Source organism: Penaeus japonicus, unplaced genomic scaffold (assembly GCF_977035675.1).
Source record: "Penaeus japonicus unplaced genomic scaffold, GWHDUDI00000001_assembly GWHDUDI00000006, whole genome shotgun sequence".
Classification (NCBI taxonomy): domain Eukaryota; kingdom Metazoa; phylum Arthropoda; class Malacostraca; order Decapoda; family Penaeidae; genus Penaeus; species Penaeus japonicus.
Genome location: NW_028234408.1, coordinates 30,270,288 through 30,280,287, shown reverse-complemented (window position 1 = coordinate 30,280,287; position 10,000 = coordinate 30,270,288). Strand labels below are relative to the sequence as shown.

The window sequence follows — 10,000 nt, the reverse complement described above, 5'->3', positions numbered from 1 at the left end:
TCTGCAATAAGACTATATGGAGATACTGAGGAATATATGTAATGTTCATAGAGAATACATAACAAAATTGTTAAGTACAAACTAATAATATCCACAATTTAAGATAAGCCCACACTCTTTCATCAAATCAACAGAACTTTTCATCAAGTGATGCCACTTTTATGCTTTAACAATGGTCAGCAAACCTTCTTATATTCTGGCAAGGTGGAGCTTGTAGATCTTTGTGACAATTTGGTGTCAATGAGAAGCCATTCCAAACTCTGTACTGACAAAGTATTTGTTGTGGTTTTACAGGCCACAGCTCCACTTGATACTGTCGTATTGTAAATTATGACTAAAGAGATTAATTGTTTTAACCCATTGCGGGCAGGGTGCCTGACAACCTAACTGACAGTCAGGACAGGCAGTCTCCAAAGCTGGCGGCACACAGAGAAAATGTTTTCTCCGCCTCTGGGCAGTGCAGACTACCCTAAAAAGTATTTTTCAATAAATCCATCACAAAACACAGGTTTAGACTGACTTTGGAACCTTGTAACTGTGAAGTTAGTGCCATCACAGCCATAATACTTTATGATTGTGTGCACAATTCATCTGTGAGCAGATCACAATGTCGCATCATGTACGCATTGACACTTGTCTTTTAGGCCTAATCAGCACTGTCATGTATGTCTTGACACCACCTCTAATTTTTCAGGTTTTACCAAGGTAAATTTTTATTATTTGGCAAATGTGTATATCAGTCTAAAGTCTTAAATAACTTTTCACAAATAGCATCAATTGATATGATACATGTTGACTAAGGCCTAAAATTAGTTTATGGGAACAAAACATGTATTTATATGCATAGATAGTAAAACTTGATAAAAATAATGATAATCTTGCCAGTAGAGCAGCCACTCTAGATGGTGACTGTATTTTTGGTTGAGGCAAAGGTGTTCAAGGGTTCAAGGGGAAGGGGGGGGGCATAGGAAACTGGATCTGACAGAAGCAGACATGAAAGACAGTGCTAAATTTACTAGTTTTCATGTACTACATACCATTTATTTAAAAAACAAAAAAAATGGTGGAAAAGTTACTATTTCATGTACACTTCCTCCCATGCACTTAACAAAAAGAGTAGGTGCTATACTAAGATACAGTGGTCCATACATACAACCATACAGTGTATGGTTGATTAATGACCCTGAGGGATAAAAGTTGGTAAGCTGAGCTTAGACAGCAGGGAATGAGAGGACAATATTCCTGTTTAGGAAAAATATACCAAGATGCATTTTGAATTAACTCATTTTGTTGTGTATGGGACTTTGTGGCAGAAGAAACTGTGAAACAACAAACATAGAGCCAAATAATAATTGTTTACAAAATTAATTCCAAGCCATATCAAGACATGCCATAAACTGAATGCAAATTTCCACCGAGCAGCAGTTGATGATAGGAAGGGCATCCACTCAGGCAAGAGTGAACCTGCCTCAATCAAAAGTCCTGCCAGGGTACACCTTACCCTAATAGCAGATAAAAAAAGAAAATAACATCATATATATATATATGTAACATTATTAGTTCAAGAAGATCACAAGACTGTCTTGTCACTTAAAATAACTTTTACTTTCAGAACCAGCTCAGAAGACCATGACCATGACACTAGGAGTGGATGCATCTCAAACTCCAAAGCCCAAGGTAATATTATAGTGTCTCTTGGGATGCATATGGTTTTTGTGGGACATTAATGGAAGTATCTTTGAGTGCATATGCTATATTGTTTTATAAGTCATTTACATTTATATTGTAAGACGCACTTCTTTTTTTTTTTACCAGGGTAAACTAACTCGCCCAAAGCCATGTTATCTCTGGACCACAGCAGATGTTCAGAAGTGGTTCAAGCGGCATTGCAGTGAATATTTTCAGCTGTATTCCCATCTTCTCATTCAGGTTTGTATTGTAGGATGTTGGTAGAGTATAAAAAAAAATGTAGAGAGAGAGAAAATAAATCTGACTTAAATGTTTAACAGTGCTGGTTGTAAAGCATATAATTAAAATAGGAATGAGAAGATAATGTAACCTGTGATTAACACTTTTCTAAAATATTTTTCCAATGCAATTTTTAAATGCATTTAGTCACTTAAAAATGGCCTGAGATGATATAATAGAAATGGGTTGTGGACTATTGAATTGTGCTTCATTTGTAATAAAAACTTTTGAGATAATCCCTCTTCTCTGATAGGTCTTTATGCAAGCCCACAGCAAAAAGGCCCAGATGAATAGGACAAATATTTAGGATAAATCCAATAATCTCAGTAACCTCAGAGCCTGAATTCTCAAACTCTCTCTCTCTCTTTCTTTCTCTTTTTCTCTCTTTCTCTCTTTCTCTCTTTCTCTCTTTCTCTCTTTCTTTCTTTCTTTCTTTCTTTCTTTCTTTCTTTCTCTCTTTCTCTCTCTCTTTCTCTCTCTCTTTCTTTCTCTCTCTCTCTCTTTCTTTCTTTCTTTCTTTCTTTCTCTCTTTCTCTCTTTCTCTCTTTCTCTCTTTCTCTTTCTCTCTTTCTCTCTTTCTCTCTTTCTCTCTTTCTCTCTTTCTCTCTTTCTCTCTTTCTCTCTTTCTCTCTTTCTCTCTTTCTCTCTCTCTCTCTCTCTCTCTCTCTCTCTCTCTCTCTCTCTCTCTCTCTCTCTCTCTCTCTCTCTCTCTCTCTCTCTCTCTCTCTCTCTCTCTCTCTCTCTCTCTCTCTCTCTCTCTCTCTCTCTCTCTCTCTCTCTCTCTCTGTCCCTTTCCCCCCTCACATGTCTCAGAGCTTTAGTCTCTTGTATGAGTAAACAAGAGATAGTATCAACAGATAAGAAAGGCTTAGTTTTAAACAACTATTAATTTTTTAATTGGAGATGGTTGAAAAGACAGCATCTTATTGCAGGCAATAATCTTCTGATTAATATGCATTGAAAACAAGCCTTAACTTTATTTTTATACCCCATCCTTTACCCTATGGGACAGTCCCTACATGGAATGGTGTTAATGAAATTTTCCATCACTCTTTCAGCATGATATCACAGGCAAGGCTCTTGTCAGGATGACAGAAGGAACCCTCATTAGGCTTGGCATAGCACACCCAGAACACCTTGAGGCTATCTGGCGAGAGATTCTGAAACTGAGGCTAAAGGCTGACATTCAGGAGATGAAGGAAATTGAAATGAGCTCCATCATCTCATAAAAAGAAAAATGGGAGAGATGCAAGTGTGATATAATCAAATTCCAAGTTCTGCTTCTCCTGTGTGATAAGAAATATTGTATTAGCTTTAATATAAAAAGGACACATAAAAGGTATATTTATTCTCATGAGAAACCGATGACTGAAATGTCTCTGTTGTTAAATTCCAAGGAAATATTAGCATCTGATATAACTTTCAGAAGACAAGTACCTCTAGTAATGGGCACCAATATGTAGTAATTCATTATTCAGGAAGAATGATTCAGGTAGACTATTTATTCTACTCACCATTCAGGAGCTTCTTTACATAGCCTGGTCCATACAACTGTACAATTTCCATAAAGCCAAACTTTTGTATTCTCCAGCATACTATTAATAGCCAGGAGAGATTCCATTCCTTCTCTCCCTTTCTCTACTTCCATTTTCTTTATCATTTCTGTCCAACACATTAGTTATTGGTTATAGTATCTCCTTCTTTTTCTTGTCAGTAACTGCTGATGCATCTATCAGCAGTTATTGACAAGAAAATGCCAATGTTCTGGGCATTACCAAATAAGAAAGTAAACATTTCTTTACACAGTAAATATTCCTAGATATCTAGACATGAATTATTCAGTTGTTTAGATGTCTTCATCTCAAGATTAACCTGTATATTTATAATTAGATGCAAGCATCTGCTATTGGATCATATCAACAGGCAGTGGTAGTATATAAAGCCTCTAGGTATTTGATGTCAAGAGACATCTCGTACCAATTGGAATAAGTGGGAACTGCTTGTCATTTGCATCCCTAATATCAAGAATTAACCCTTTTCACTCAGAGAACTAGTGGCCTTAATTTTATTATTACATTGTATTAGAGGGAATATTCAGTTAGCCCAGACTTTCACTCTTATATGTCATAAGTGTTACTGCCAGGCACGAATTTTAGTACTGTAGCTCTTGGCCACCTGCTAGAGGTAGAAACAAGACTTGGTATATTTCAGATGCCTTTACTAGTATAGTAACCTTTTGAGAAAGAAAAGTGTTGTCATTCTCAGTTTGTTGCAAAAAATTATATATGAAACCATAACCTTATCTAGTAAGGAGCTCATTGTGTTTTCAGACAGTATTATTATACTATATGTATTAGCTTTAATATAAAATCAATTATATATTTTTAAAGATATGTGATAAAAATACTGTTTTTTTCATTTTTTGCATTGTTGTTGAAATTTAAAAATAATTAACAAAAAATACAAAAGCACAAAAAAGTTCTAAGTGTATTTCAGTTTATATTATATGAGAAAAAATGTGTAGTTTTATTTTCAATTATGTGACTGCTCTCATAAGAAATTATTGTACTGGAATTTTGAATTCTAGCATTGAGCCACTTCAGTGTTGGCAGTTCTGTAGACGTTTTGCATGCAAAATTATCTTGTATTTTGAAAATAAATGTATTTCTGTATTTGACCAGAATTTAGTGTACAGTACATTTTATCAGAGCTATCATTCCCTGATTCATTAAAAATATGTAGTTATTATTTTCTTTTTATTAGAAAAGAATTTGATGTGTTGACAGTATTCTTTTACAGGCATTATGATACTGAAAATTAGTTAGGTATTCTTTTTTGATTAAGATAAATAGTTATAGCATATAAGAGCTTAGACTACTTATCAGCCCATTATCTTATTTTACCAAAGGGCTGAAAAATAATCACAGTAATAAACACCAGCCTTTAAACATCTCATGGACAGGCAACAGGGTTTTTGATAAATCCAAGTTTTAATCCAATGAAGTCATGAATGAGAGTTAATGCATATTGTGACATACAAAGTTTTTATTCTATTGGCTTTAGGAGTATTCTATTTTCTATTCTTGTAGATTAGACTCTTGTGTAGAGAAAGTTCCATTTTTTTTATGAGAGGACAAAAACATGTTTTCACATATGCATGTATATATGTATGTTTGTGTGAGCGTGTGCATGTGTGTGTGTGAATGTGTTCATGTGATGCAGAAAATTATACACTTTCTGTTCTCTTCTAAACCAATTAGGTTCATCTTACATGATCTCAGACATGGCATTTTGGAGTGGAAACTCAAAAAAGACACTCATTGTGCCATCTAACATTCAAATTATGTAGAGCAATTTTTCTAGAGTAGCAGTTAAATCGTAATAATCTCTACTAATGCCTTTACTAGTATAATAAGAACAGGAAACAAATCAAGAAACAGCTTTAACATACTGAGCTACTTCTTTGATCAATAGTGTGTGTATGTATGTGTGTGTGTGTGTGTGTGTGTGTGTGTGTGTGCGTGCGTGCGTGCGTGCGTGCGTGCGTGCGTGCGTGCGTGCGTGTGTGTGCAACTGTATGTGTGTGTGTGCAACTGTGTGTGTGTGCAACCTAGTGTGTGTCTGTGGTGTGCGCATGCATGCTTGTGCACACATGCTGTATGTGTGTGAGTGAGACCATGTCTATGTCTGCTTATGAGTGTTGAATGGAAACCTGATAACCTAAACCTTAATAATAAAGGATCAGTCCATGAGGGAGTAATTCAGAAAAAGAAAACATTTAATGTACATGATTATCTTTTCTTATTTTTATATTTCCCTGTGCTTTTTTCAATTTTGTTTTCCCTTTTCTGTATTTCCTGTATCTCATTTTTCTTTCCTCATCATATTTTGTTATTTGTTTCACACTTCTTTATATTTCCCAATATTTCCTCTTGTCACCTGTTTTTCCACTTTCTTCCATTTCAGTTATGCAAGCAAAATTGTATAATTTAATCAGTATCATAGTGCCTCCTTATCTTATCCTCTTGTGCACAAAATAGTCAACATATCATTACTCTGTAGAAAAAAAAATATATATGTATATTCAAGTTCTTTGTGATACAGTAAACTTTTAAATTTAAAGCCTATTTATTGCAGAATTGGCTCATTTTAACCCAAGCTTTTCATTATAGGGATTATAATTAAGTAACCACAATTGTAATATAGCCCTGGGAACAAGATGTTTATTCAGTAGATAATCCTCCATAATCATTAATCTGGGAGTAAGTCAAGATCTTTTGATGATGATTATTACTGATATCATTTTTATTGTATTATTTTATTGTATCTTAAGCCAAATATTCTTAAATGTGCCTTCTCAGTGTGTAACTAGTTTCTTGTCCTTTAGACATTGTAAAGTTTATGATTTGTAGGGTAACACTTGATTTTGCCAAGGGCAGATATAGATGCTGCTGCAGAATCCTTAACTGATACTCTCTTGTTTATCTTGTATGGATACAGGCACTAAAATGCATTTTTTCGTTCTCTCTTTTATTTTTAGAATAGCAAGATGAGTAGTATGTATTCCCAATTATAAGTGGATGTAACTAGAAACAGATATGATTTTGAATTGCTTGTTAATTTGTAGACAATAAAGCCTATTCTGAAGACTTCTAAAATTTGAAATATATAAGAAAAGAAAATATTATCAGTTTTTTTTTTTTTTCATTATTGATGAACTGGTAAGAAATATACCAAAGTTTAAAACACATGCATGCATTTACAAATATGATTTTTTTTTGGAAGATCATATTTTTAATATTTTAAAATCATGGCTAGTGGTAGCGCGCCAGACTCACATCCTCGTAGTCAGCAGATTGAGCCCCATCCATGCTCATGAATTTCCGCTGTCACCTGGCAGTCACTGCTGTGGCTTGGCCATCACAATGGGCAAGAACCAAGCTTAGACTTAGGGTCTGACACAGGCTCACAATAGAGGCATAGAATCTGCTCCACATATCTGGCTTATCCATATGTTTAATAAAAATTTTGTGCTGGGAATGTATTTCCATGTCTATCAGATATAATGTGGGAACATTACATTAAAAGTTCTTAAGGGTTGTTTTTTGTCTGCAGAAATATTACTAATCTTGTTTTTACTGGTCATCACTTTCAACATTTTCATTGTTATTTTAAATAAGATGAGCACTTTAAAAATTCTGAAACAAAATTGATCTGTTATATTGGATACACACCCTGCCCACTATAGAATTGTGTGATTTATATTGCTGTAACACAAAGTTCGGTCCCACAAACACTTTATTACCAAGGAGTCAATTGCTAGGCCTATCAGTCCATCTGTTTATATTTTTTCTTAGAAATAATGTTTCTTTTTCTATTACTATTTTTATTTTAATGAACAATATAATACCATTATTACATGTTTTATTATTATCTTTATTGGTGTTATTATAGGAATAATGGTAATAATAATGATCATTAATTATAAAAATAATAAGAGTAATAACAATAATAATAATAGATTTTTTTTCCTCCAAAATTTCAAGGTAAGGTCTGGTATTGGATAGTGCATGTTTCAAGCTGCTTGTAGGGGGGTATTAACACAACAAATACCAGAGACCATAGATCACATATTTATTGAATTTTATACAATCATTAACAAACAAAAGTAAATGCAAAAAAGGAAAATGATAATCCATACACCAGCTCTCTAGCTACATTCTGACTGGTCTGTCACAATGAAAATAAGGAACCTTTAATAAAAGATGATATTACCTTGAAAAAAATCAATATTTCACTATATGAAAGGATCTATCACATTTGAAAAACAAAGATTCTACTATCCATATGGAGATGGATTTATCCTCCTGTAACCTCTCTATGTACAGAAAAAGGTAAGACCATAAATGAAGTTCTGAAGTGAGATTTTAACAGCAGTCCCAACAGCTGGAATATGAACATGAAGAAAATGTAACAATGCAGAGGAAAGAGTAGTGAAATCTTTCTTGACAGTAATTACAGTGGTCCCTAATTATTGTCATGGCCTTCTCGATAAAAGAATACAGACAAACAAAAACAAATGAACAGATGAAAAGACTAAAATGGAAAAAATATATAAATCCTCAACATTAGGCCTACATCATGATAAATGCTTTCTATATGTAACAAGAAACCCATGTATCACAGAAACAATGAAGATGAATGTTTTGTTGAACGGAATATTGAAATAGTATGATTAAAAAGAGTTGTACCTTATCACTGAAGATAATCACAACAAAAAGTAAATATTACAATTTATAACATTACAATAAATTGAATAAGCATAAAAAAAACACCCCTGGAACAAAAGAGAATGATTAAGTTCATTATATGAAAATGGAAAATAAGTAACATTCACGGTCCATAGTGTTCTTTGAGTATAACAATTACAAGCCCACAGTCCAAAATATGCTAAGAATACACCAAGTTAAGGAAGCTTAGCCATTTGCTTTCTTGGGTAATATAGCAATGCACTCACTATTCACTCCTATATGGCATTTGTCATGTATCATTTTTGGAGGAATCACAAAAATAAACAAGTGTAAATGTTCCTTCACAGAATTACCTATTGTATATATTGATATTACATTTACAATCAATTTTAAAAAAAAACTTAATAACTAGGTAATTATTCCAAAATCAAGGTCAAGAATAAATATATTCTACATATCAATTATTCCAATGAAAATACAAAAAATAAGGGACTCTCATAATTTTAAAAAAAATGTAACTATATATTACTGATGTTAACCACAATGGGGTTGTTTAAAGCTGGATAATTTTCATACTGTTCTTCCATTTTGATGAATTTGTGAAAGCAATTATGAAAAAAAAGAAGTTTCTATCTAAATACTTTCTAGATTTATTTTATCTGTGTAAAACTGATCTTCATATTCTTCCCATGGTTAATATTGCATACTCTACAAGCATTAATTGTAATGACACTCTTCAGGTAACTGCTTGTTATGATTTTATGGTGTTCAGAACTGTTGCCACAAATTGAATTATGACATTAAAGCAAATTAAAGCAAATGATATCATGTACATGGAAATCAAAATAGATGAATCACATTTTGCAGGGAAACATCTTTTGGGAAATGAAATGGGATCTATCATGGGTTGTCACTTAGTTTACAGGAAAGTCATGGCTATGAAACTTTACATGATAACTCCTACACCTAAAATCATAATGTACCAAGTACAATATCATATCCAATTATTGTAGCTTTTTATAGCAAACTGTAATATACATCCTTGAATAAATGTCTTATAGTCCTCAAGAAGCAAGTACACACAAAAACAAGCATTACAACACCCAATAACTATTTCAAATGTTAATCAACATCTATGCCGAGGACAAGTGCTTTGCTATTGAAGTCATCGTTATCCAGGTAGCAACCTCCCATGATCCGTCTGCCTGAGAATGCTGCTCGTCCATGCATGAGACGCCAGTTGTCAGTCAGCAACACCTTTCCTATAATTTGAAATAAGAGAAAGTAACCAATGAGTTTATCAAAATAAACTAATGAGAAGTAAATCATAATAATTATAATACAACTGAAGTATTTCTTTAAAATATTAAATGGATAAATAGATTTGAAAATTGAAAAAAATCAATGAAGAATTTTAAAAGGTTAAAATATCAAAAATAAAGATCCCTGAAAAAAGCTGACATGAACTGATTATGACAAGTTTATAAGAAATGAAAAGAAAACTAGACACATCAACTGATTAATTCAAATTTATACAAAGAATAATATTTAAACTAGATTTCTCAACATCAGGATGCCTAGCATGCCTTGCTATTTCTTCTTTATTGAAGAATAAAAATTCCTTGTGTAGACACACCACTTTCTTGGCAAAGTAACAGTCTTGGAATTAATTGTAATCCTATCAACCAACAAGATGATATACCATGGATGATTCCAAAACTGTTAAAAATTTCTGATACTAATGTCAGGTATCCACTGTCCTAAATTGTGTTGAACATTCT

The 10,000-nt window shown here is 33.1% G+C and overlaps 2 protein-coding genes across 6 annotated transcripts in view; one reads left to right on the top strand and one right to left on the bottom strand.

Annotated features, from left to right (window-relative positions):
- ave (sterile alpha motif domain-containing protein aveugle) overlaps positions 1-6,655 on the top strand; it is a 7,739-nt gene extending 1,084 nt beyond the window's left edge. For 3 of the 5 annotated variants that reach the window (XM_086537913.1, XM_086537914.1, XM_086537912.1), the window contains exons 2-4: positions 1,613-1,677; positions 1,816-1,929; positions 3,027-6,655. In XM_086537913.1, coding sequence (XP_086394039.1) covers positions 1,630-1,677; positions 1,816-1,929; positions 3,027-3,197 — 333 coding nt within the window. In that variant the 5' untranslated portion in view covers positions 1,613-1,629 and the 3' untranslated portion in view covers positions 3,198-6,655. The remainder of the gene's footprint in view (positions 1-1,612; positions 1,678-1,815; positions 1,930-3,026) is intronic. The other 2 variants (XM_043008683.2, XM_086537915.1) reach the window with 1 other exon arrangement.
- A 923-nt stretch (positions 6,656-7,578) lies between these two features.
- Positions 7,579-10,000, bottom strand: part of LOC122248572 (trimethyllysine dioxygenase, mitochondrial) — a 7,879-nt gene continuing 5,457 nt past the window's right edge. The window contains exon 9 of the mRNA XM_043008682.2: positions 7,579-9,481. Within this exon, the coding sequence (XP_042864616.2) occupies positions 9,342-9,481 (140 nt within the window). The 3' untranslated portion in view covers positions 7,579-9,341. The remainder of the gene's footprint in view (positions 9,482-10,000) is intronic.